At 45.7% G+C, this 27,808-nt stretch overlaps 1 protein-coding gene across 1 annotated transcript in view; it reads right to left on the reverse strand.

The window, feature by feature from the left end:
* The window catches only part of LOC131953511 (netrin-1), an 89,978-nt gene that overhangs the window by 2,702 nt on the left and 59,468 nt on the right, over window positions 1-27,808 (reverse strand). Inside the window, exons 6-9 of the mRNA XM_059316710.1 lie at window positions 24,412-24,561; window positions 23,848-23,967; window positions 19,546-19,587; window positions 13,593-13,676 (exon numbers count right to left, since the gene is read on the reverse strand). Coding sequence (XP_059172693.1) covers window positions 13,593-13,676; window positions 19,546-19,587; window positions 23,848-23,967; window positions 24,412-24,561 — 396 coding nt within the window. The remainder of the gene's footprint in view (window positions 1-13,592; window positions 13,677-19,545; window positions 19,588-23,847; window positions 23,968-24,411; window positions 24,562-27,808) is intronic.

Genomic DNA, 27,808 nt, shown 5'->3' on the forward strand with positions numbered 1-27,808 from the left:
TATCATGGACATGGACAAATTAGATGGTGACATGGACAAATTAGATGGTATCATGGACATGGACAAATTAGATGGTATCATGGACATGGACAAATTAGATGGTATCATGGACATGGACAAATTAGGTGGTATCATGGACATGGACAAATTAGATGGTATCATGGACATGGACAAATTAGATGGTATCATGGACATGGACAAATTAGATGGTATCATGGACATGGACAAATTAGATGGTATCATGGACATGGACAAATTAGATGGTATCATGGACATGGACAAATTAGATGGTATCATGGACATGGACAAATTAGATGGTATCATGGACATGGACAAATTAGATGGTATCATGGACATGGACAAATTAGGTGGTATCATGGACATGGACAAATTAGATGGTATCATGGACATGGACAAATTAGATGGTATCATGGACATGGACAAATTAGATGGTATCATGGACATGGACAAATTAGATGGTATCATGGACATGGACAAATTAGATGGTATCATGGACATGGACAAATTAGATGGTATCATGGACATGGACAAATTAGATGGTATCATGGACATGGACAAATTAGATGGTATCATGGACATGGACAAATTAGATGGTATCATGGACATGGACAAATTAGATGGTATCATGGACATGGACAAATTAGATGGTATCATGGACATGGACAAATTAGATGGTATCATGGACATGGACAAATTAGATGGTATCATGGACATGGACAAATTAGATGGTATCATGGACATGGACAAATTAGATGGTATCATGGACAAATTAGATGGTATCATGGACATGGACAAATTAGATGGCATCATGGACATGGACAAATTAGATGGTATCATGGACATGGACAAATTAGATGGTATCATGGACATGGACAAATTAGATGGTATCATGGACATGGACAAATTAGATGGTATCATGGACATGGACAAATTAGATGGTATCATGGACATGGACAAATTAGATGGTATCATGGACATGGACAAATTAGACAGTATAGGTGGTTGAACTATTGTTGCTATCATTTGCTGGCAGCAAGTCAGATTAACTACCTATTTATAGCACTGCACGCTAATTAAAGTGAGTATTTAAAAACACAACGAAAACCTAGAAGGTGGGAACCTTCTATCAAATTCTAATTAAATATGATATGTATAAGGGAATTAAAATCCATATACTTCATACAAACATTTTTGCGTGTGTTATAAATTATATACGCACACAACCGACGCACATTTATCTTAGATGCTTGGATTTTATTTAATTAATCGTAAGTTTATTTGCACTTCCTGAATATTTAATCCACAAAAGTAATATTTAATCCACAAAAGTAATATTTAATCAACAAAATTTATATTTAATCCATAAAAACATTAACAAATTCCATGCAAATACACTTGTGACTTTTTTCTGTGACTTTTTCTGTGACTTTTTTTTGTGATTTTTTCTGTGACTTTTTTTTGTGATTGTTTTCCCCTGTGACTTTTTTCTTACAATCATCAGGGGAAGAGGGGTGGGGGAGGGGGTGCGTTAAATAAAAATACAAAGGGGGGGGGGAGATAAAATACTGCACTAATTAGATCAGGTTTAAAGGCGGTAATTAGATCGGGTATTACAGAAGGATTATCCTCTAACAGAAGGATTATCCTCTAACAGAAGGATTATAATTCTTTGGTGGTTGGGAATGTCCGGATTGTGAAACAACAGGTTGGATGTTGACTACAACAGGTTGGATGTTGACTACAACATGTGGATGTTGACTACAAAATGTTGGATGTTGACTAAAACAAGTTGGATGTTGACTACAAAATGTTGGATGTTGACTACAAAATGTTGGATGTTGACTACAACATGTTGGATGTTGACTACAACACGTTGGATGTTGACTACAACACGTTGGATGTTGACTACAACAAGTTGGATGTTGACTACAAAATGTTGGATGTTGACTACAAAATGTTGGATGTTGACTACAACATGTTGGATGTTGACTACAACACGTTGGATGTTGACTACAACATGCTGGATGTTGACTACAACACGTTGGATGTTGACTACAACACGTTGGATGTTGACAACCGTGTGAAAGAAAACAGATACACAAGGTGGCAGACGTCAAGCACGTGCAGGCAGCCATGTTGCACATCACGCAGTAACGGCGCGTGCAATTCAACCCAATTGAATGAAACCTGGCTCAACGTTAGCTAACCGGTTTATAACTGTTGTCAGATGCTTATAAAAACGTCCGCTTCCGGTGTTTGTGCGCATGTCTGCTTGCCAGAGTGGAAATGTGTTGAGAAACCTGGCCAAACATTGGCGGGTAGTTGCCGGGAAGGACATTTTGCTAAACATGTGTGTTATCAGGTAAATATGGGAATATTGTCAGGTGTGTAAGATAATTATATAGGTGTGTAGTCAGGTAAATATAGGTGTGTAGTGTGTTTATAGATGTGTTTTCAGGTAAATATAGGTGTATAGTCAGGTCGTTGTAGGTCTGTTGTTGGGTCAATGTAAGTGTGTTGTCAGGTAGGTGGGTTATCAGGTAGGTGTGTTGTCAGGTAGGTGTGTTATCAGGTAGGTGGGTTATCAGGTAGGTGTGCTATAAAGTAGGTGTGCTATCAGGTAGGTGTGCTATAAAGTAGGTGTGCTATCAGGTAGGTGTGCTATCAGTGTGATGTGGAAACAGATGTTGTGCAGCCTGATGTGAGCCCATCAAGCAGACGACAGAACGGATCTGGCGGGATGTTTGTAAACGTTGAGCCTAAACAGAAGATCAATCGTCTGCTGTAAGACGCGCGGCCCGGGGAGACAAGAGGGTGGTGGCTGGGGCGTTGATGGTGTTGACAAGAAGACTCAGGGGTTCTGGGTGCACATATGCCCTCCCATATGCCCTCCCTGGGCACGGCCAGGTGTCTTCATGTGGGCTGGTTGAGTGGCTGTCGTGACCTTGAACTTTAAACCAAATCATTTTATAAGCAGGTTCATTTCTAGAGATTCTTGTAGCTCAACTCGTCTGCCTTCAACGTGTGTCTGCCTACAGCGTTTGTCTGCCTACAACATTTGTCTGCATACAACGTTTGTCCGTCTACGTTTGTCTGTCTACGTGTGTCTGCCTACAACGTTTGTCTGCCTACAACATTTGTCTGCATACAACGTTTGTCTGTCTACGTTTGTCTGTCTACGTGTGTCTGCCTACAACGTTTGTCTGCCTACAACGTTTGTCTGCCTACAACGTTTGTCTGTCTACGTTTGTCTGTCTACGTGTGTCTGCCTACAACGTGTGTCTGCCTTCAACGTTTGTCTGCCTACAACGTTTGTCTGCCTACAACGTTTGTCTGCCTACAACGTTTGTCCGTCTACGTTTGTCTGCCTACAACGTTTGTCTGCCTACAACATTTGTCTGCATACAACGTTTGTCTGTCTACGTTTGTCTGTCTACGTGTGTCTGCCTACAACGTTTGTCTGCCTACAACGTTTGTCTGCCTACAACGTTTGTCTGTCTACGTTTGTCTGTCTACGTGTGTCTGCCTACAACGTTTGTCTGCCTACAACATTTGTCTGCATACAACGTTTGTCTGTCTACGTTTGTCTGTCTACGTGTGTCTGCCTACAACGTTTGTCTGCCTACAACGTTTGTCTGTCTACGTTTGTCTGTCTACGTGTGTCTGCCTACGTGTGTCTGCCTACAACGTTTGTCTGCCTACAACGTTTGTCTGCCTACGTTTGTCTGCCTACAACATGTGTCTGCCTACAACGTGTGTCTGCCTACGTTTGTCTGTCTACGTGTGTTGACTACGTGTGTCTAGATGTGAGGTGTACCCAATGACCCTCTTGCCGTGAGATAAAAAAAAATTAAAGTCCAACTCTCAAGGAGGAAATTGGAAATGAGAGAAGATAAAAGGCAGATTCATCAGGGGAAGATAATCAACTGCCAGAACAAGTTGACTTCACTCCCTTAGACGCTCAGACAGCGCCTGTTGGAGTTGGTCTGTTGGTCTATTGAGGCTGGTCTATTGGGGCTGGTAAGTGGGTCTATTTGGGCTGATCTGTTGGTCTATTTGGGCTGGTCTATTTGGGCTGGTCTATTGGGGCTGGTCTATTTAGGCTGGTCTATTGAGGCTGGTTTATTGAGGCTGGTCTGTTGGTCTATTGGGGCTGGTCTATTGGGGCTGGTGTGTTAGTCTATTGGGACTGGTCTATTGGTCTATTGGGGCTGGTCTATTGGGGCTGGTCTATTGGGGCTGGTCTATTGAGGCTGGTCTATTGAGGCTGTTGAGGCTGGTCTATTGGGGCTGGTCTATCGGGGCTGGTCTATTGAGGCTGGTTTATTGAGGCTGGTCTATTGAGGCTGGTCTATTGAGGCTGGTCTATTGAGGCTGGTCTATTGGTCTATTGGGGCTAGTCTATTGGGGCTGGTCTATTGAGGCTGGTCTGTTGGGGCTGGTCTATTGGGGCTGGTCTATTGAGGCTGGTCTATTGGGGCTGATCTGTTGGGGCTGGTCTATTGGGGCTGGTCTGTTGGGGCTGGTCTATTGGGGCTGGTCTATTGGGGCTGGTCTATTGAGGCTGGTCTATTGGGGCTGGTCTATTGAGGCTGGTCTATTGGGGCTGGTCTGTTGAGGCTGGTCTATTGGGGCTGGTCTATTGGGGCTGGTGTATTGGGGCTGGTCTGTTGGTCTATTGGGGCTGGTCTATTGGGGCTGGTCTGTTGGTCTATTGGGGCTGGTCTATTGGGGCTGGTCTATTGGGGCTGGTCTATTGGGGCTGGTCAGTTGGTCTATTGCGGCTGGTCTATTGGGGCTGGTCTATTGGGGCTGGTCTGTTGAGGCTGGTCTGTTGGGGCTGGTCTATTGGGGCTGGTCAGTTGGTCTATTGCGGCTGGTCTATTGGGGCTGGTCTATTGGGGCTGGTCTATTTAGGCTGGTCTATTGGGGCTGGTCTATTGGGGCTGGTCTGTTGGTCTATTGGGGCTGGTCTGTTGGTCTATTGGGGCTGGTCTATTGGGGCTGGTCTATTTAGGCTGGTCTATTGGGGCTGGTCTGTTGGTCTATTGGGGCTGGTCTGTTGGTCTATTGGGGATGGTATGTTGGGGCTGGTCTATTGGGGCTGGTCTATTGGGGATGGTATGTTGGGGCTGGTCTATTGGGGCTGGTCTATTTAGGCTGGTCTATTGGGGCTGGTCTGTTGGTCTATTGGGGCTGGTCTATTGGGGCTGGTCTATTGGGGCTGGTCTACTGGGGCTGGTCTGTTGAGGCTGGTCTATTGGGGCTGGTTTGTTGGTCTATTGGGGCTGGTCTATTGAGGCTGGTCTATTGGGGCTGGTCTATTGGGGCTGGTCTATTGAGGCTGGTCTGTTGAGGCTGGTCTGTTGGTCTATCGGGGCTGGTCTATTGGGGCTGGTCTATTGGGGCTGGTCTATTGAGGCTGGTCTATTGGGACTGGTTTGTTGGTCTATTGGGGCTGGTCTGTTGGTCTATTGAGGCTGGTCTATTGGGGCTGGTCTATTGGGGCTGGTCTATTGGGGCTGGTCTGTTGAGGCTGGTCTGTTGGTCTATTGGGGCTGGTCTATTGGGGCTGGTCTATTGGGGCTGGTCTATTGAGGCTGGTCTATTGGGGCTGGTCTATTGGGGCTGGTCTATTGAGGCTGGTCTATTGGGGCTGGTTTGTTGGTCTATTGGGGCTGGTCTATTGGGGCTGGTCTGTTGGTCTATTGGGGCTGGTCTGTTGGTCTATTGGGGCTGGTCTATTGGGGCTGGTCTATTGGGGCTGGTCTATTGGGGCTGGTCTATTGGGGCTGGTCTATTGAGGCTGGTCTATTGGGGCTGGTTTGTTGGTCTATTGGGGCTGGTCTGTTGGTCTATTGGGGCTGGTCTATTGAGGCTGGTCTATTGGGGCTGGTCTATTGGGGCTGGTCTATTGAGGCTGGTCTGTTGAGGCTGGTCTGTTCGTCTATCGGGGCTGGTCTATTGGGGGTGGTCTATTGGGGCTGGTCTATTGAGGCTGGTCTATTGGGACGGGACTGGTTTGTTGGTCTATTGGGGCTGGTCTATTGGGGCTGGTCTATTGAGGCTGGTCTGTTGGTCTATTGGGGCTGGTCTATTGGGGCTGGTCTATTGGGGCTGGTCTATTGGGGCTGGTCTATTGAGGCTGGTCTATTGAGGCTGGTCTATTGGGGCTGGTCTATTGAGGCTGGTCTATTGGGGCTGGTCTATTGGGGCTGGTCTATTGGGGCTGGTCTATTGGGGCTGGTCTATTGAGGCTGGTCTATTGGGGCTGGTTTGTTGGTCTATTGGGGCTGGTCTATTGGGGCTGGTCTATTGAGGCTGGTCTATTGAGGCTGGTCTATTGGGGCTGGTCTATTGGGGCTGGTCTATTGAGGCTGGTCTATTGAGGCTGGTCTATTGGGGCTGGTCTATTGGGGCTGGTCTATTGAGGCTGGTCTGTTGAGGCTGGTCTGTTGGTTTATCGGGGCTGGTCTATTGGGGCTGGTCTGTTGGTCTATTGAGGCTGGTCTATTGGGGCTGGTCTATTGAGGCTGGTCTATTGGGGCTGGTCTATTGGGGCTGGTCTATTGGGGCTGGTCTATCGGGGCTGGTCTATTGGGGCTGGTCTGTTGGTCTATTGAGGCTGGTCTATTGAGGCTGGTCTATTGGGGCTGGTCTATTGGGGCTGGTCTATTGAGGCTGGTCTATTGAGGCTGGTCTATTGGGGCTGGTCTATCGGGGCTGGTCTATTGGGGCTGGTCTGTTGAGGCTGGTCTATTGGGGCTGGTCTATTGGGGCTGGTGTATTGGGGCTGGTCTGTTGGTCTATTGGGGCTGGTCTATTGGGGCTGGTCTGTTGGTCTATTGGGGCTGGTCTATTGGGGCTGGTCTATTGGGGCTGGTCTATTGGGGTTGGTCTATTGGGGATGGTCTATTGAGGCTGGTCTATTGGGGCTGGTCTATTGGGGCTGGTCTATTGGGGCTGGTCTATTGAGGCTGGTCTATTGGGGCTGGTCTATTGGGGCTGGTCTATTGGGGCTGGTCTATTGGGGCTGGTCTATTGGGGCTGGTCAGTTGGTCTATTGGGGCTGGTATATTGGGGCTGGTCTATTGGGGCTGGTCTATTGGGGCTGGTCTATTGGGGCTGGTCTATTGGTCTATTGGGGCTGGTATATTGGGGCTGGTATATTGGGGCTGGTCTATTGGGGCTGGTCTATTGGGGCTGGTCTGTTGGTCTATTGGGGCTGGTCTATTGGGGCTGGTCTGTTGGTCTATTGGGGCTGGTCTATTGGGGCTGGTCTGTTGGGGCTGGTCTATTGGGGCTGGTCAGTTGGTCTATTGGGGCTGGTCTATTTAGGCTGGTCTTTTGGTCTGTTGGGGCTGGTCTATTGGGGCTGGTCAGTTGGTCTATTGGGGCTGGTCTATTTAGGATGGTCTATTGGGGCTGGTCTATTGGGGCTGGTCTGTTGGGGCTGGTCTGTTGGGGCTGGTGTGTTGGGGCTGGTCTATTGGGGCTGGTCTGTTGGTCTATTGGGGCTGGTATATTGCGGCTAGTAATAGCTAAAGCAGCTGGTGCCCTATGTGTATTGTAGAAGAAAATGGGGCGCATGTTTCTCTCCGTCTGCTGGTCACTATTGAATCCGGATTGCGTGACGTCATTATCGCCTTCTTGCTGGGCCGCATGACGTGAAATTAATTAATTTGTCGCCATTACAAATGTCTGCCGGTCATTAGAGGCGATCATCTCAACCAGCCCGGGGCGGGGGGGGGGGGGGGGGGGCAGGGCCGTACTCACCCCAAGCACTGATTGGACACTGACCTATACTTGATATACTGACTCAATAAAACAAGAACTACTAAAGACCTTCACTGACCTTTACTAGACTTACTGACAATAAAACAAGAACTACTAAAGACCTTCACTGACCTTTACTAGACCTTATGACAATAAAACAAGAACTACTAAAGACCTTCACTGACCTATATTAGACCTAATGACAATAAAACAAGAACTACTAAAGACCTTCACTGACCTATACTTGACCTACTGACTCAATAAAACAAGAACTACTAAAGACCTTCACTGACCTATACTTGACCTACTGACTCAATAAAACAAGAACTACTAAAGACCTTCACTGACCTATACTAGACCTACTGACAATAAAACAAGAACTACTAAAGACCTTCACTGACCGTTACTATACTTACTGACAATAAAACAAGAACAACTAAAGACCTTCACTGACCTATACTTGACCTAATGACAATAAAACAAGAACTACTAAAGACCTTCACTGACCTATACTTGACCTACTGACTCAATAAAACAAGAACTACTAAAGACCTTCACTGACCTATACTAGACCTACTGACAATAAAACAAAAACTACTAAAGACCTTCACTGACCTATACTAGACATTATGACAATAAAACAAGAACTATTAAAGACCTTCACTGACCTATACTAGACTTACTGACAATAAAACAAGAACTACTAAAGACCTTCACTGACCTTTACTAGACCTTATGACAATAAAACAAGAACTACTAAAGACCTTCACTGACCTTTACTAGACTTACTGACAATAAAACAACAACTACTAAAGACCTTCACTGACCTATACTAAACATTATGACAATAAAACAAGAACTACTAAAGACCTTCACTGACCTATACTAGACTTACTGACAATAAAACAAGAACTACTAAAGACCTTCACTGACCTATACTAGACCTAATGACAATAAAACAAGAACTACTAAAGACCTTCACTGACCTATACTTGACCTACTGACTCAATAAAACAAGAACTACTAAAGACCTTCACTGACCTATACGAGATCTACTGACAATAAAACAAGAACTACTAAAGACCTTCACTGACCTATACTAGACATTATGACAATAAAACAAGAACTACTAAAGACCTTCACTGACCTTTACTAGACTTACTGACAATAAAACAAGAACTACCAAAGACCTTCACTGACCTATACTAGACCTAATGACAATAAAACAAGAACTACTAAAGGCCTTCACTGACCTATACTTGACCTACTGACTCAATAAAACAAGAACTACTAAAGACCTTCACTGACCTATACTAGACCTACTGACAATAAAACAAGAACTACTAAAGACCTTCACTGACCTATACTAGACATTATGACAATAAAACAAGAACTACTAAAGACCTTCACTGACCTTTACTAGACTTACTGACAATAAAACAACAACTACTAAAGACCTTCACTGACCTATACTAGACATTATGACAATAAAACAAGAACTACTAAAGACCTTCACTGACCTATACTAGACTTACTGACAATAAAACAAGAACTACTAAAGACCTTCACTGACCTTTACTAGACCTTATGACAATAAAACAAGAACTACTAAAGACCTTCACTGACCTATACTTGACCTACTGACTCAATAAAACAAGAACTACTAAAGACCTTCACTGACCTATACTAGACCTAATGACAATAAAACAAGAACTACTAAAGACCTTAACTGACCTTTACTAGACTTACTGACAATAAAACAAGAACTACTAAAGACCTTCACTGACCTATACTAGACTTACTGACAATAAAACAAGAACTACTAAAGACCTTCACTGACCTATACTTGACCTACTGACTCAATAAAACAAGAACTACTAAAGACCTTCACTGACCTATACTAGACCTACTGACAATAAAACAAGAACTACTAAAGACCTTCACTGACCTATACTAGACCTACTGACAATAAAACAAGAACTACTAAAGACCTTCACTGACCTATACTAGACCTACTGACTCAATAAAACAAGAACTACTAAAGACCTTCACTGACCTATACTGGACCTACTGTCAATAAAACAAGAACTACTAAAGACCTTCACTGACCTATACTTGACCTACTGACTCAATAAAACAAGAACTACTAAAGACCTTCACTGACCTATACTAGACCTACTGACAATAAAACAAGAACTACTAAAGACCTTCACTGACCTATACTAGACATTATGACAATAAAACAAGAACTACTAAAGACCTTCACTGACCTTTACTAGACTTACTGACAAAAAACAAGAACTACTAAAGACCTTCACTGACCTTTACTAGACCTTATGACAATAAAACAAGAACTACTAAAGACCTTCACTGACCTTTACTAGACTTACTGACAATAAAACAACAACTACTAAAGACCTTCACTGACCTATACTAGACATTATGACAATAAAACAAGAACTACTAAAGACCTTCACTGACCTATACTAGACTTACTGACAATAAAACAAGAACTACTAAAGACCTTCACTGACCTTTACTAGACCTTATGACAATAAAACAAGAACTACTAAAGACCTTCACTGACCTATACTTGACCTACTGACTCAATAAAACAAGAACTACTAAAGACCTTCACTGACCTTTACTAGACCTTATGACAATAAAACAAGAACTACTAAAGACCTTCACTGACCTATACTTGACCTACTGACTCAATAAAACAAGAACTACTAAAGACCTTCACTGACCTATACTAGACCTAATGACAATAAAACAAGAACTACTAAAGACCTTCACTGACCTTTACTAGACTTACTGACAATAAAACAAGAACTACTAAAGACCTTCACTGACCTATACTAGACTTACTGACAATAAAACAAGAACTACTAAAGACCTTCACTGACCTATACTTGACCTACTGACTCAATAAAACAAGAACTACTAAAGACCTTCACTGACCTATACTAGACCTACTGACAATAAAACAAGAACTACTAAAGACCTTCACTGACCTATACTAGACCTACTGACAATAAAACAAGAACTACTAAAGACCTTCACTGACCTATACTAGACCTACTGACTCAATAAAACAAGAACTACTAAAGACCTTCACTGACCTATACTGGACCTACTGTCAATAAAACAAGAACTACTAAAGACCTTCACTGACCTATACTGGACCTACTGTCAATAAAACAAGAACTACTAAAGACCTTCACTGACCTATACTAGACCTACTGACTCAATAAAACAAGAACTACTAAAGACCTTCAGTGACCGTTACTATACTTACTGACAATAAAACAAGAACTACTAAAGACCTTCACTGACCTATACTAGACCTACTGACTCAATAAAACAAGAACTACTAAAGACCTTCACTGACCTATACTGGACCTACTGTCAATAAAACAAGAACTACTAAAGACCTTCACTGACCTATACTGGACCTACTGTCAATAAAACAAGAACTACTAAAGACCTTCACTGAACTATACTAGACCTACTGACTCAATAAATACAAGCTTTAAAAAAGTTGATGAAGCCTCGGTGACCAGCTTTGTACTAATGGTCAAACAAGACAGCAATATCCGCCGGTCCCTGATTGGACATGAATATTCATGAGTATCCAGCTGACACCGAGATGGCCACTGGCCAGTCTTAGTGGCCTCTTAATTAACAGCTGCTCTCGTCTGGTTACCATGGGCTCACGTCTGCCAGGCTATTTTTAGAACTCGCAAGTTACTGCCGCGTCACAAACATCTTCACATACAAACATCACAAACATCTTCACATACAAACATCACAAACATCTTCACATACAAACATCACAAACATCTTCACATACAAACATCACAAACATCTTCACATACAAACATCACAAACATCTTCATAAGTTTCATATAAACATGGCCGTATACATGTTTGAAAAAGATTTAGTTTTTTTTTTTAATTCTAATTTTCCATATCGCGTCTTTACATTTCATATTTTTCTAGTTTAAATCCCACTGATGATCAATAATTCATTTAGAGCCAAATCGATTTTAGAATTTTTTTATCAAATTGAATCATTCAAAGGTTATGTGGTATTCCATAATCAAATTCTATGGCACACCGTATATGCCAAATGTACGATTTGCGTTGGACAGGAGCAGATCATTCTATAGCACACATCTAGTTGGTGAGAGTGTCTATAGGCTAATTTGGTGAGAGTGTCTATAGGCTAATTTGGTGAGAGTGTCTATAGGCTAATTTGGTGAGAGTGTCTATAGGCTAATTTGGTGAGAGTGTCTATAGGCTAATTTGGTGAGAGTGTCTATAGCCTAATTTGGTGAGTGTCTATAGCCTTATTTGGTGAGAGTGTCTATAGGCTAATGTGGTGAGAGTGTCTATAGCCTAATTTGGTGAGAATGTCTATAGGCTAATTTGGTGAGAGTGTCTATAGCCTTATTTGGTGAGAGTGTCTATAGGCTAATGTGGTGAGAGTGTCTTTAGGCTAATTTGGTGAGAGTGTCTATAGGCTAATGTGGTGAGAGTGTCTATAGCCTAATTTGGTGAGAATGTCTATAAGCTAATTTGGTGAGAGTGTCTATAGGCTACTTTGGTGAGAGTGTCTATAGCCTAATTTGGTGAGAGTGTCTATAGGCTAATTTGGTGAGAATGTCTATAGGCTAATTTGGTGAGAGTGTCTATAGCCTAATTTGGTGAGAGTGTCTATAGCCTTATTTGGTGAGAGTGTCTACAGGCTAATGTGGTGAGAGTGTCTTTAGGCTAATTTGGTGAGAGTGTCTATAGGCTAATGTGGTGAGAGTGTCTACAGGCTAATGTGGTGAGAGTGTCTACAGGCTAATTTGGTGAGAGTGTCTATAGCCTAATTTGGTGAGAGTGTCTATAGGCTAATTTGGTGGTAGTGTCTATAGCCTAATTTGGTGAGAGTGTCTATAGGCTAATTTGGTGAGAGTATCTTTAGGCTAATTTGGTGAGAGTGTCTATAGGCTAATTTGGTGAGAGTGTATATAGGCTAATTTGGTGAGAGTGTCTATAGGCTAATTTGGTGAGAGTGTCTAGAGGCTAATTTGGTGAGAGTGTCTATAGGCTAATTTGGTGAGAGTGTCTATAGGCTAATTTGGTGAGAGTGTATATAGGCTAATTTGGTGAGAGTATCTATAGGCTAATTTGGTGAGAGTGTCTATAGGCTAAATTGGTGAAAGTGTCTATAGGCTAATTTGGTGAGAGTGTCTATAGGCTAATGTGGTGAGAGTGTCTTTAGGCTAATTTGGTGAGAGTGTCTATAGCCTAATTTGGTGAGAGTGTCTATAGGCTAATGTGGTGAGAGTGTCTACAGGCTAATTTGGTGAGAGTGTCTACAGGCTAATTTGGTGAGAGTGTCTATAGGCTAATTTGGTGAGAGTGTCTATAGCCTAATTTGGTGAGAGTGTCTATAGGCTAATGTGGTGAGAGTATCTACAGGCTAATTTGGTGAGAGTGTCTATAGCCTAATTTGGTGAGAGTGTCTATAGCCTAATTTGGTGAGAGTGTCTATAGGCTAATGTGGTGAGAGTGTCTTTAGGCTAATTTTGTGAGAGTGTCTATAGGCTAATTTGGTGAGAGTGTCTATAGCCTAATTTGGTGAGAGTGTCTATAGGCTAATTTGGTGAGAGTGTCTATAGGCTAATTTGGTGAGAGTGTCTATAGGTTAATTTGGTGAGAGTGTCTATAGGCTAATTTGGTGACAAATTGTTCAACAGCTACCATATAGATAGACGATAAAAAGAAATGAAACTTACCAAAATCTCGTTTGCAAAATTTTTGCATCGTCAACTTTTTCACTCGTTTCTGACAGTTGCCGCAGTCGTCTGTTTCTTCGTCTGCTGAGAGAGAAAAGATCAGGTTGTGTTTGGTCGGTGACGTGTTTGGTCGGTGACGTGTTTGGTCGGTGACGTGTTTGGTCGGTGACGTGTTTGGTTGGTGACGTGTTTGGTTGGTGACGTGTTTGGTCGGTGACGTGTTTGGTCGGTGACGTGTTTGAGAGGTAGTGTGGGAGTAGAGTGGAGAGCGTGTGATTATGGGAGTAGAGTGGGAGGGAAACGGTTTGCACTCAATGACCCAGCTAGTCATGTGTGACGGCCGCCATTGTAAGCCGGTGAGTACTGACGTGATCACGTGACCAGGTAATTGTTTAATTAAAGCTCGGGGTGATTGATCTATCCATCGATTATTGATATCTGTGTCAGCTGACTTGACAGTGTCACTGTGAAGTGTCAGCGTCATCAAAACTTTCAGCGCCCTAATTCGGTGTCCTAGCTAGCTACGCCCTACGGGGGTGTCGTAGCGAGCTGCGCCCTACATGGGTGTCGTAGCGAGTGGCGCCCTACATGGGTGTCGTAGCGAGTGGCGCCCTACGGGGGTGTCGTAGCGAGCTGCGCCCTACATGGGTGTCGTAGCGAGCTGCGCCCTACATGGGTGTCGTAGCGAGTGGCGCCCTACATGGGTGTCCTAGCGAGCTGCGCCCTACATGGGTGTCGTAGCGAGTGGCGCCCTACGGGGGTGTCGTAGCGAGCTGCGCCCTACATGGGTGTCGTAGCGAGTGGCGCCCTACATGGGTGTCCTAGCGAGTGGCGCCATACATGGGTGTCGTAGCGAGTGGCGCCCTACATGGGTGTCCTAGCGAGTGGCGCCATACATGGGTGTCGTAGCGAGTGGCGCCCTACATGGGTGTCGTAGCGAGTGGCGCCCTACATGGGTGTCGTAGCGAGTGGCGCCCTACATGGGTGTCCTAGCGAGTGGCGCCCTACATGGGTGTCGTACCGAGTGGCGCCCTACATGGGTGTCGTAGCGAGTGGCGCCCTACATGGGTGTCGTAGCGAGTGGCGCCCTACATGGGTGTCGTAGCGAGTGGCGCCCTACATGGGTGTCGTAGCGAGTGGCGCCCTACATGGGTGTCGTAGCGAGTGGCGCCCTACATGGGTGTCGTAGCGAGTGGCGCCCTACATGGGTGTCCTAGCGAGTGGCGCCCTACATGGGTGTCGTAGCGAGTGGCGCCCTACATGGGTGTCGTAGCGAGTGGCGCCCTACATGGGTGTCATAGCGAGTGGCGCCCTACATGGGTGTCCTAGCGAGTGGCGCCCTACATGGGTGTCGTAGCGAGTGGCGCCCTACATGGGTGTCCTAGCGAGTGGCGCCCTACATGGGTGTCGTAGCGAGCTGCGCCCTACAACAAAAGAAACTGAGGCGGTGACGAAACACGGAGCTTCACACCTGGGTGGCTCGCACGGGCCGTTGATCCGGTCTATCACGTGATGGCCCTATTTACCCGGGTCATTGATCCAGTCAGTCACGTGACGGCCGCGGGTTCTGATTAAAATTCACCCAGCGCCAAACATCGCTTTAGAAACTTTGGACAGGGTGCCGGAAATTTCCGGCAATACATCTTTTATTTGTGTCAATGTCCCTGGGACTTTGACGGCTTGTCCAGCTTGATTACAGCGAGCGCGCTAAAACATGTGTAGCCGGGAACTCGGGGACTCTGCTGTGTAACCGGGAACAGCGTGCCATCGGGTGAGGGAACAGGTGAGGGAACAGCGTGCCATGAGGTGAGGGAACAGGTGAGGGAACAGCGTGCCTTCAGGTGAGGGGTGTATCTACCACAGCCAGCAAACGCCGAAGAAAGCACTTAGCCCCTTTTGACTTGGCAGTGCAAGCTGTTTTTTCAATCCGTGAAAAGCAAACAGAGAAAAGTGAAGCGAAAGGCAGCGCGCGCAGTCGACGTCACAGGTCACGTGCTGGGAGCTGCGAGCCCGCTGCTGCTTTACACGAGGGAATGGTCCGGTAGTGGGACGAGGGAATGGCCCGGTAGTGGGACGAGGGAATGGCCCGGTAGTGGGACGAGGGAATGGCCCGGTAGTGGGACGAGGGAATGGCCCGGTAGTGGGACGAGGGAATGGCCCGGTAGTGGGACGAGGGAATGGCCCGGTAGTGGTACGAGGGAATGGCCCGGTAGTGGGACGAGGGAATGGCCCGGTAGTGGGACGAGGGAATGGCCCGGTAGTGGTACGAGGGAATGGCCCGGTAGTGGGACGAGGGAATGGCCCGGTAGTGGGACGAGGGAATGGCCCGGTAGTGGGACGAGGGAATGGCCCGGTAGTGGGACGAGGGAATGGCCCGGTAGTGGGACGAGGGAATGGCCCGGTAGTGGGACGAGGGAATGGCCCGGTAGTGGGACGAGGGAATGGCCCGGTAGTGGGACGAGGGAATGGCCCGGTAGTGGGACGAGGGAATGGCCCGGTAGTGGGACGAGGGAATGGCCCGGTAGTGGGACGAGGGAATGGCCCGGTAGTGGGACGAGGGAATGGCCCGGTAGTGGTACGAGGGAATGGCCCGGTAGTGGGACGAGGGAATGGCCCGGTAGTGGGACGAGGGAATGGCCCGGTAGTGGGACGAGGGAATGGCCCGGTAGTGGGACGAGGGAATGGCCCGGTAGTGGTACGAGGGAATGGCCCGGTAGTGGGACGAGGGAATGGCCCGGTAGTGGGACGAGGGAATGGCCCGGTAGTGGTACGAGGGAATGGCCCGGTAGTGGGACGAGGGAATGGCCCGGTAGTGGGACGAGGGAATGGCCCGGTAGTGGGACGAGGGAATGGCCCGGTAGTGGGACGAGGGAATGGCCCGGTAGTGGGACGAGGGAATGGCCCGGTGGTGGTACGAGGGAATGGCCCGGTGGTGGGACGAGGGAATGGCCCGGTAGTGGGACGAGGGAATGGCCCGGTAGTGGGACGAGGGAATGGCCCGGTAGTGGGACGAGGGAATGGCCCGGTAGTGGGACGAGGGAATGGCCCGGTAGTGGGACGAGGGAATGGCCCGGTAGTGGGACGAGGGAATGGCCCGGTAGTGGGACGATGGAATGGCCCGGTAGTGGGACGAGGGAATGGCCCGGTAGTGGGACGAGGGAATGGCCCGGTAGTGGTACGAGGGAATGGCCCGGTAGTGGGACGAGGGAATGGCCCGGTAGTGGGACGAGGGAATGGCCCGGTAGTGGTACGAGGGAATGGCCCGGTAGTGGGACGAGGGAATGGCCCGGTGGTGGGACGAGGGAATGGCCCGGTGGTGGTACGAGGGAATGGCCCGGTGGTGGGACGAGGGAATGGCCCGGTAGTGGGACGAGGGAATGGCCCGGTAGTGGGACGAGGGAATGGCCCGGTAGTGGGACGAGGGAATGGCCCGGTAGTGGGACGAGGGAATGGCCCGGTAGTGGGACGAGGGAATGGCCCGGTAGTGGGACGAGGGAATGGCCCGGTAGTGGGACGAGGGAATGGCCCGGTAGTGGGACGAGGGAATGGCCCGGTAGTGGGACGAGGGAATGGCCCGGTAGTGGGACGAGGGAATGGCCCGGTAGTGGGACGAGGGAATGGCCCGGTAGTGGGACGAGGGAATGGCCCGGTAGTGGGACGAGGGAATGGCCCGGTAGTGGTACGAGGGAATGGCCCGGTAGTGGGACGAGGGAATGGCCCGGTAGTGGGACGAGGGAATGGCCCGGTAGTGGGACGAGGGAATGGCCCGGTAGTGGGACGATGGAATGGCCCGGTAGTGGGACGAGGGAATGGCCCGGTAGTGGGACGAGGGAATGGCCCGGTAGTGGGACGAGGGAATGGCCCGGTAGTGGGACGAGGGAATGGCCCGGTAGTGGGACGAGGGAATGGCCCGGTAGTGGGACGAGGGAATGGCCCGGTATTGTGTGTGGACCTACTGTCTGTGGTCCTGGTTCCTTTTTTTTCTTTTTTTTTTTTTGTAGTTCAAAGTTCATTGCGCGGCTCGGAAGATTGTTGTAGAAGACTGGCATGTTTATGAGACGAGACAAATAATCACTTGCTGGAACTTCCGAGGGCGGGCAGGCACTTGCTGGAATGTGAACTTCCGAGGGGGGCGGGCAGGCACTTGCTGGGGGGCCAGGAAATGGATGTCCGTGTGACGCTGTTACCAGTCATCAAATGGCGTTTATCACCGGATAAAGACGGTCCGGTCAAATTTATCGTCGGATCGACGGCTCGGGGCCGGCTCTTGTATCAGCTAGCTCAGGCAGGCGAGCCGTGCCAAATGATATCGTTAGCCGGACGCCGGTCATCTCTCGGCCCCAGCAATCGTCAGGTGTATGGATCACGTGATTTTATGTGACACACCTGCCCCGACCCACCCCACCCCCGCATCAACAGCTACGATTTCGGCAGGATGGCATAAGGAAGTTTCAAAGTTGAAAGAATATGTCCAGTAGAGACCTTGGTGTGGTCCACCAAATGTCCCACAAACATCCACCAAATATCCCACAAATATCCACCAAATGTCCCACAAACATCCACCAAATATCCACCAAAGATCCACCAAATTACTACAATGTCCCAACAAACATCCACCAAATATCCACCAAGTATCATTCTATTGGGTTCGGGAATAACTTCATCAAGCTTAAAAAAAAAATCTTTGATCCCATTCATTTTTCCAGCGTCAATCACCTCACAGACAGCCCAGACCCCCGCCCTGCCACCCCCACCCCAGTAAAACACGATGCTTGAGTCGTCTGCTGGGGGTGGTCTAGTGAGTGTCAGAACAGGTGAAGGCATCCGTCTTGTTTGTTGGCAGTGTGGTGGGGTGGGGTGGTGGGGTGGGGTGGTTGGTGTGGTGTGGTGGGGTGGTTGGTGTGGTGGGGTGGTTGGTGTGGTGGGGTGGGTGGTTGGTGTATGGAGTTGTGGTGGGGTGGTTGGTGTATGGAGGGTGTGGTGGGGTGGTTGGTGTGGTGGGGTGGGGTGGTTGGTGTGGTGGGGTGGTTGGTGTATGGAGTTTTGGTGGGGTGGTTGGTGTATAGAGGGTGTGGTGGGGTGGTTGGTGTATGGAGGGTGTGGTGGGTTGGTTGGTGTGGTTGGTGTGGTGGGGTGGTTGGTGGGGTGGGGTGGGTTGAACAAGACGGGGAGGTGAATACTGGCAAGTCCCGTAACTTCTTGCTAGCTGTTTGTCATAACCCAGCCTCGCGTCTGCCCATCTGCCTTCTAAATTTACCAAGACATCGGAAAATTTTGTAAAGTTCCGTAAAGACATCGGAAAATTCCGTAAAGTTTGAACAATCATGAGTGGGTTTTACCGATGATATGTTCAGGATGGCTAGAGGACATAACTCCCCCCCCCCCCCCGTATTTACTCCTCGGAGTAATTACCCCCTGTCAATTACCCTCCTTTGAAATTACCCCCCCCCCACAACTCAAGTTAGAATCCTAACTTTAACTCAAATTCGATACCTATATCTATATGTTACCTTAATCCTAACCTTAAGAAAAAGATCAAAACCTAAGCATTCACCTTAGCCTAAAATTTAACACATAACCAAAACCAACTCTAGACATTGTTTTAAGCCTAACCTTGACCATAACACTAATCCTAACCCTAGCTGTACCTTAAGCTGTCTCTAGGGGGGGGGGGGGTAGTTGACAGTGGAGTAAGTACGGGGTAATGGTCACTGACCAGCAGGTCTTAGATTTCCTTAGGTCACTGACCAGCAGGTCTTAGATTTCCTTAGGTCACTGACCAGCAGGTCTTAGATTTCCTTAGGTCACTGACCAGCAGGTCTTAGATTTCCTTAGGTCACTGACCAGCAGGTCTTAGACTTCCTTAGGTCACTGACCAGCAGGTCTTAGATTTCCTTAGGTCACTGACCAGCAGGTCTTAGATTTCCTTAGGTCACTGACCAGCAGAACTTACCTTCAGATTTCCTGGCTTCGTTCATGCTTGTCTTGGGAATCCCTGCCGGAGAGAAAACAAAATGGTTGATGGAGGGGTCAAGGTCAGCCTGGTGGAGGGTCAAGGTCAGCCTGGCGGAGGGAGCTAAGTCTATAGCTAACCATATGCTGGCTAACTAGGTTAAACTGGCTAAATTAACTAGGTTGGCTAAATAGACTAGGTTGGCTAAATAGATCAGGATGGCTAAATAGATTAGGTTCACTAAATAGATTATGTTGGCTATATGGATTAGGTTGGCTAAATAGGTTGGCTAAATAGATTAGGTTGGCTAAGTAGATTAGGTAGGCTAAATAGATTAGGTTGGCTAAATAGATTAGCCTGGCTCAAAAGATTAGCCTCACTAAATAGACTAGGTTGGCTAAATAGACTAGGTTGGCTAAATAGATTAGGTTGGCTAAATAGATTAAGTTGGCTAAATAGACTACGCTTGGTAAATATATTAGGTTGGCTAAATAGACTAGGTTGGCTAAATTAGATTGGCTAAATAAATTAGGTTGGCTAAATAGACTAGCCTGGCTAAATAGATTAGGTTGGCTAAATAGATTAAGTTGGCTAAATAGACTACGCTTGGTAAATATATTAGGTTGGCTAAATAGATTAGGTTGGCTAAATAGACTAGCCTGGCTAAATAGATTAGGTTGGCTAAATAGATTAAGTTGGCTAAATAGATTAGGTTGGCTAAATAGATTAGGTTGGCTAAATAGATTAGGTTGGCTAAATAGACTAGCCTGGCTAAATAGATTAGGTTGGCTAAATAGATTAGGTTGGCTAAATAGATTAGGTTGGCTAAATAGATTAGGTTGGCTAAATAGATTAGGTTGGCTAAATAGACTAGCCTGGCTAAATAGATTAGGTTGGCTAAATAGATTAGGTTGGCTAAATAGATTAGGTTGGCTAAATAGACTAGCCTGGCTAAATAGACTAGACTGGCTAAATAGATTAGGTTGGCTAAATAGATTAGGTTGGCTAAATAGATTAGGTTGGCTAAATAGACTAGCCTGGCTAAATAGATTAGGTTGGCTAAATAGATTAGGTTGGCTAAATAGATTAGGTTGGCTAAATAGATTAGGTTGGCTAAATAGATTAGGTTGGCTAAATAGATTAGGTTGGTTAAATAGATTAGCCTGGCTAAATAGACTAGCCTGGCTAAATAGATTAGGTTGGCTAAATAGATTAGGTTGGCTAAATAGATTAGGTTGGCTAAATAGATTAGGTTGGCTAAATAGACTAGCCTGGCTAAATAGATTAGGTTGGCTAAATAGATTAGGTTGGCTAAATAGATTAGGTTGGCTAAATAGATTAGGTTGGCTAAATAGATTAGGTTGGCTAAATAGATTAGGTTGGCTAAATAGACTAGCCTGGCTAAATAGATTAGGTTGGCTAAATAGATTAGGTTGGCTAAATAGATTAAGTTGGCTAAATAGACTACGCTTGGTAAATATATTAGGTTGGCTAAATAGATTAGGTTGGCTAAATAGACTAGCCTGGCTAAATAGATTAGGTTGGCTAAATAGATTAAGTTGGCTAAATAGATTAGGTTGGCTAAATAGATTAGGTTGGCTAAATAGATTAGGTTGGCTAAATAGACTAGCCTGGCTAAATAGATTAGGTTGGCTAAATAGATTAGGTTGGCTAAATAGATTAGGTTGGCTAAATAGATTAGGTTGGCTAAATAGATTAGGTTGGCTAAATAGACTAGCCTGGCTAAATAGATTAGGTTGGCTAAATAGATTAGGTTGGCTAAATAGATTAGGTTGGCTAAATAGACTAGCCTGGCTAAATAGACTAGCCTGGCTAAATAGATTAGGTTGGCTAAATAGATTAGGTTGGCTAAATAGATTAGGTTGGCTAAATAGATTAGGTTGGCTAAATAGATTAGGTTGGCTAAATAGATTAGGTTGGTTAAATAGATTAGCCTGGCTAAATAGACTAGCCTGGCTAAATAGATTAGGTTGGCTAAATAGATTAGGTTGGCTAAATAGATTAGGTTGGCTAAATAGATTAGGTTGGCTAAATAGACTAGCCTGGCTAAATAGATTAGGTTGGCTAAATAGATTAGGTTGGCTAAATAGATTAGGTTGGCTAAATAGATTAGGTTGGCTAAATAGATTAGGTTGGCTAAATAGATTAGGTTGGTTAAATAGATTAGCCTGGCTAAATAGACTAGCCTGGCTAAATAGATTAGGTTGGCTAAATAGATTAGGTTGGCTAAATAGATTAGGTTGGCTAAATAGATTAGGTTGGCTAAATAGACTAGCCTGGCTAAATAGATTAGGTTGGCTAAATAGATTAGGTTGGCTAAATAGATTAGGTTGGCTAAATAGATTAGGTTGGCTAAATAGACTAGCCTGGCTAAATAGATTAGGTTGGCTAAATAGATTAGGTTGGCTAAATAGATTAGGTTGGCTAAATAGATTAGGTTGGCTAAATAGATTAGGTTGGCTAAATAGACTAGCCTGGCTAAATAGACTAGCCTGGCTAAATAGATTAGGTTGGCTAAATAGATTAGGTTGGCTAAATAGATTAGGTTGGCTAAATAGATTAGGTTGGCTAAATAGACTAGCCTGGCTAAATAGATTAGGTTGGCTAAATAGATTAGGTTGGCTAAATAGATTAGGTTGGCTAAATAGATTAGGTTGGCTAAATAGACTAGCCTGGCTAAATAGACTAGCCTGGCTAAATAGATTAGGTTGGCTAAATAGATTAGGTTGGCTAAATAGATTAGGTTGGCTAAATAGATTAGGTTGGCTAAATAGATTAGGTTGGCTAAATAGACTAGCCTGGCTAAATAGACTAGCCTGGCTAAATAGATTAGGTTGGCTAAATAGATTAGGTTGGCTAAATAGATTAGGTTGGCTAAATAGATTAGGTTGGCTAAATAGACTAGCCTGGCTAAATAGATTAGGTTGGCTAAATAGACTAGGTTGGCTAAATAGATTAGGTTGGCTAAATAGACTAGGTTGGCTAAATAGATTAGGTTGGCTAAATAGACTAGGTTGGCTAAATAGATTAGGTTGGCTAAATAGACTAGCCTGGCTAAATAGACTTATTAGACTTGGCACACTTGTCACGTGACCCTGGTCTGGTGACCCCTGAACCCAGAGGTCAACTGACAGAAGCCAGAAGGTCAAGGTGATTTCAACGTGCGTGATTACAACATGACATGCATCAGCCTACCCAGTGGGTCCCGCTAGCTAATGGGTGCCGCTAGCAAATGGGTCCCTCTAGCTAGTGGATCCCACTAGCAAACGGGTCCCGTTAAAAATGGGTCCCGTTAGTAAATGGGTCCTGCGCCTGTCACCCGCATGCTAGCAGCATGCCGTTTAAATAAAATGGGTCCCGTTAGGGCGGGGGTTGGGTGGGGTGATGGGGGTTGTGGTCACATAACATTGGGGGGGGGGGAGGTTGTGAATATAATATATATTTGGGGGGGGGTGTGAATATAATATATATGTGGGGGTTGTGATTATAATATATGTGGGGGAGGGGAGAGGTTGTGATCATAATATATTTGTGTGGGGGGGAGAGGTTGTGATCATAATATATTTGTGGGGGGAGAGGTTGTGATCATAATATATTTGTGTGGGGGGGAGAGGTTGTGATCATAACATATTTGTGGGGGGAGAGGTTGTGATCATAATATATTTGTGGGGGGAGAGGTTGTGGTGGTAGAAGGGTGGGGTTGGCCTGCTGGGGTGGTGGTAGGGTGGGGTTGGGGGGTAGTAGGGTGGGGTTGGGGTGGTAGTAGGGTGGGGTTGGGGTGGTAGTAGGGTGGGGTTGGGGTGGTAGTAGGGTGGGGTTGGGGTGGTAGTAGGGTGGAGTTGGGGTGGTAGTAGGGTAGGGTTGGGGTGGTAGTAGGGTGGGGTTGGGGTGGTAGTAGGGTGGGGTTGGGGTGGTAGTAGGGTGGGGTTGGCCTGTTGGGGTGGTAGTAGGGTGGGGTTGGGGTGGTAGTAGGGTGGGGTTGGGGTGGTAGTAGGGTGGAGTTGGCCTGTTGGGGTGGTAGTAGGGTGGGGATGGGGTGGTAGTAGGTTGGGGTTGGGGTGGTAGGGTGAGGGACGGTGGAGCGGATACGTAGGATTAAAGAAAGTTGTTAAGCAGGAGATTGGCTGTGTCTAGACAGGAGAATGTTAATGAAGACTGGAACAAAGACACGTCTGTCTTGACACAGGGGAGTTAATGCTTTCGGTCAACGTTTGTCTGGAGCAGGTAGAGATGGGTTGCTGCCCTTGTCATGCACGTGATTAGTGACAACATGGAGGTGACCTGGCTGCCTCGTGTCCGCGTGGTTGCCATGGTGACCCGAGACTCGTACCTCCGTCGCTCTGTTCGGGCTGGAATCGGTGACCTTGACCCCTGGCTTCACCCGCAGGATTTCCTGCTTTTCTGAAAATGTGACGTCACAACACAACAGATGAAAATGTCCCCACACCCCAGGCGCTGATGACGTCACAGGACAACAGACGAGGGAGGGAAACAGTTCTAGCAGTCAGAAAACAGGAAACAGTTCTAGCAGTCAGAAAACAGGAAACAGTTCTAGCAGTCAGAAAACAGGAAACAGTTCTAGCAGTCAGAAAAAAGAGAGAGAGCAAGAGACGACACAAAACTTGTGTGCCCTAAATGTTAGAGCCTGGCGGGACCTGGAGAAGATGGACTTAATGTCTCGTCTTGATTAGATTGGCAAAAAATAAGCAGACACAAACTGAAGAAGCTGAACATAAATTAACAACAACACAGAGCTAAGCGGCTACAAGAGCGGTGTGTGGACCCTAGGGGCGTGACGTGAGGGTGACGTGAGGGTGACGTGAGGGTGACGTGAGGGTGACTTACTGACGCAGGGGGCGATGGGTGAGGTCGTCTGCTTGTAGCCCTTGGCGCATCTGTTGCAGGTGAGGCCCAGCACGCCGTCCTTGCAGGGGCACTGGCCCGTCGTCTGGTTGCAGGTCTTGCCCAGGGCCCCCACGGGGTGGCACCCACAGGCTGAAATACAGGGGGGAGGGTGAGGTCACATCAACACTGGGGTCGGGGGGAGGTTGAGGTCACGTCATCACTGGGGTCGGGGGGAGGGGGAGTTATGCTGTTACGTCATCACTCGGGTTGCGTCACAATAAAACAGAGTGGGGGGGGGGGGCATAAAAATGTAACAAAAATAGCGACCATTCTGCATCGAAGGGTCGAACACTGTAGAACTAAATGGTTGTCGGTTGCTTAAATCATCTTTTTATGTACAGAGTCATTTCAATTTCAATCCATTATTGTGTATAAATTCATTTTAATTTCAAGCAATTTTTGAGCACAAAATCATTTAAATTTCAATCAATTTTTGTGTTAAAATCATTTAAATTTCACTCAATTTTTGTGTTCAAAATCGTTTAAATTTCAATCAATTTTTGTGTTAAAATCATTTAAATTTCACTCAATTTTTGTGTTCAAAATCGTTTAAATTTCAATCAATTTTTGTGTTAAAAATCATTTAAATTTCACTCAATTTTTGTGTTCAAAATCGTTTAAATTTCAATCAATTTTTGTGTACAACATCATTTAAATTTCACTCAATTTTTGTATTCAAAATCATTTAAATTTCAATCAATTTTTGTGTTAAAAATCATTTAAATTTCAATCAATTTTTGTGTTAAAAATCATTTAAATTTCAATCAATTTTTCTGTTCAAAATCATTTGACATAATGTTAGAAGAACACATCGTTAGGTCATAAACATGCTAATGTTAGAAAACTGTCACAAACATGATAGTGTATGAAAAAATGTCACAAACATGCTAATGTTAGAAAACTGTCACAAACATGCTCATGTTAGAAAACTGTCACAAACATGATATTGTATGAAAAAATGTCACAAACATGCCGTGAAATGAAGCTGACAGACGATATAGGGTTGTGTAAGTGGTCCAATACCCGGTTGTGTTGTTGCCAAATCATTGCTATTAATCCCTGTGCTACTGACCCATGTGCTATTAATCCCGGTGCTACTGATCCCTATGTTGTTGACATCTGACAAAGCACCAGCATAGCGGCGGGTGGGGTGACAGCCTCCCCTCCCCCACCCCACGTTGCTAGAAGGATCTAGATTGTGAACTTGTATCAGACGTGTTAGAAGGATCTAGATTGTGAACTTGTATCAGACGTGTTAGAAGGATCTAGATTGTGAACTTGTATCAGACGTGTTAGAAGGATCTAGATTGTGAACTTGTATCAGACGTGTTAGAAGGATCTAGATTGTGAACTTGTATCAGACGTGTTAGAAGGATCTAGATTGTGAACTTGTATCAGACGTGTTAGAAGGATCTAGATTGTGAACTTGTATCAGACGTGTTAGAAGGATCTAGATTGTGAACTTGTAGCAGACGTGTTAGAAGGATCTAGATTGTGAACTTGTATCAGACGTGTTAGAAGGATCTAGATTGTGAACTTGTATCAGACGTGTTAGAAGGATCTAGATTGTGAACTTGTATCAGACGTGTTAGAAGGATCTAGATTGTGAACTTGTATCAGACGTGTTAGAAGGATCTAGATTGTGAACTTGTATCAGACGTGTTAGAAGGATCTAGATTGTGAACTTGTATCAGACGTGTTAGAAGGATCTTGATTGTGAACTTGTATCAGACGTGTTAGAAGGATCTAGATTGTGAACTTGTAGCAGACGTGTTAGAAGGATCTAGATTGTGAACTTGTATCAGACGTGTTAGAAGGATCTAGATTGTGAACTTGTATCAGACGTGTTAGAAGGATCTAGATTGTGAACTTGTATCAGACGTGTTAGAAGGATCTAGATTGTGAACTTGTAGCAGACGTGTTAGAAGGATCTAGATTGTGAACTTGTATCAGACGTGTTAGAAGGATCTAGATTGTGAACTTGTATCAGACGTGTTAGAAGGATCTTGATTGTGAACTTGTATCAGACGTGTTAGAAGGATCTAGATTGTGAACTTGTAGCAGACGTGTTAGAAGGATCTAGATTGTGAACTTGTATCAGACGTGTTAGAAGGATCTAGATTGTGAACTTGTATCAGACGTGTTAGAAGGATCTAGATTGTGAACTTGTATCAGACGTGTTAGAAGGATCTAGATTGTGAACTTGTATCAGACGTGTTAGAAGGATCTAGATTGTGAACTTGTATCAGACGTGTTAGAAGGATCTAGATTGTGAACTTGTAGCAGACGTGTTAGAAGGATCTAGATTGTGAACTTGTAGCAGACGTGTTAGAAGGATCTTGATTGTGAACTTGTATCAGACGTGTTAGAAGGATCTAGATTGTGAACTTGTAGCAGACGTGTTAGAAGGATCTAGATTGTGAACTTGTATCAGACGTGTTAGAAGGATCTAGATTGTGAACTTGATTTAACGAGCAGTCCCCTCCTTGATCTCCCCTCCCCTCCACCGACTGGCTTTCTCCAGGCTTTTGCCGTTTTCTAATGGGATGTAATCACAGGGGAGGTAACAACACATCGGAACCGACGCCATTTTTTTCTTAGTACAGCTATAATCACGCCCCTTTTTGTGACGTCACATGCTCGTTAAGGTCCCTGGTCTGGCAAAGTATGGTGTGGCCAATATTGGTGTGGCCAATATTAGTGTGGCCAAGATTAGTGTGGCCAAGATTAGTGTGGCCAATATTAGTGTGGCCAATATTAGTGTGGCCAAGATTGGTGTGGCCAAGATTAGTGTGGCCAATGTTAGTGTGGCCAATATTAGTGTGGTAAATATTAGTCGGGCCAAAATTGTGTAAAATATAGTTTCTTTAGTTCCTGACCTATTGGAGTGGTTGCCCCTGTCCCTGATATATTGGAGTGGTTGCCCCTGTCCCTGATATATTGGAGTGGTTGCCCCTGTCCCTGATATATTGGAGTGGTTGCCCCTGTCCCTGATGTATTGGAGTGGTTGCCCCTGTCCCTGATGTATTGGAGTGGTTGCCCCTGTCCCTGTTATATTGGAGTGGTTGCCCCTGTCCCTGATATATTGGAGTGGTTGCCCCTGTCCCTGATGTATTGGAGTGGTTGCCCCTGTCCCTGATGTATTGGAGTGGTTGCCCCTGTCCCTGATATATTGGAGTGGTTGCCCCTGTCCCTGATGTATTGGAGTGGTTGCCCCTGTCCCTGATATATTGGAGTGGTTGCCCCTGTCCCTGATATATTGGAGTGTTTGCCCCTGTCCCTGATGTATTGGAGTGGTTGCCCCTGTCCCTGATGTATTGGAGTGGTTGCCCCTGTC

Source organism: Physella acuta, unplaced genomic scaffold (assembly GCF_028476545.2).
Source record: "Physella acuta isolate Inbredline_101_S28 unplaced genomic scaffold, ASM2847654v3 ptg000927l, whole genome shotgun sequence".
In the NCBI taxonomy this organism is placed as follows: Eukaryota; Metazoa; Mollusca; class Gastropoda; family Physidae; genus Physella; species Physella acuta.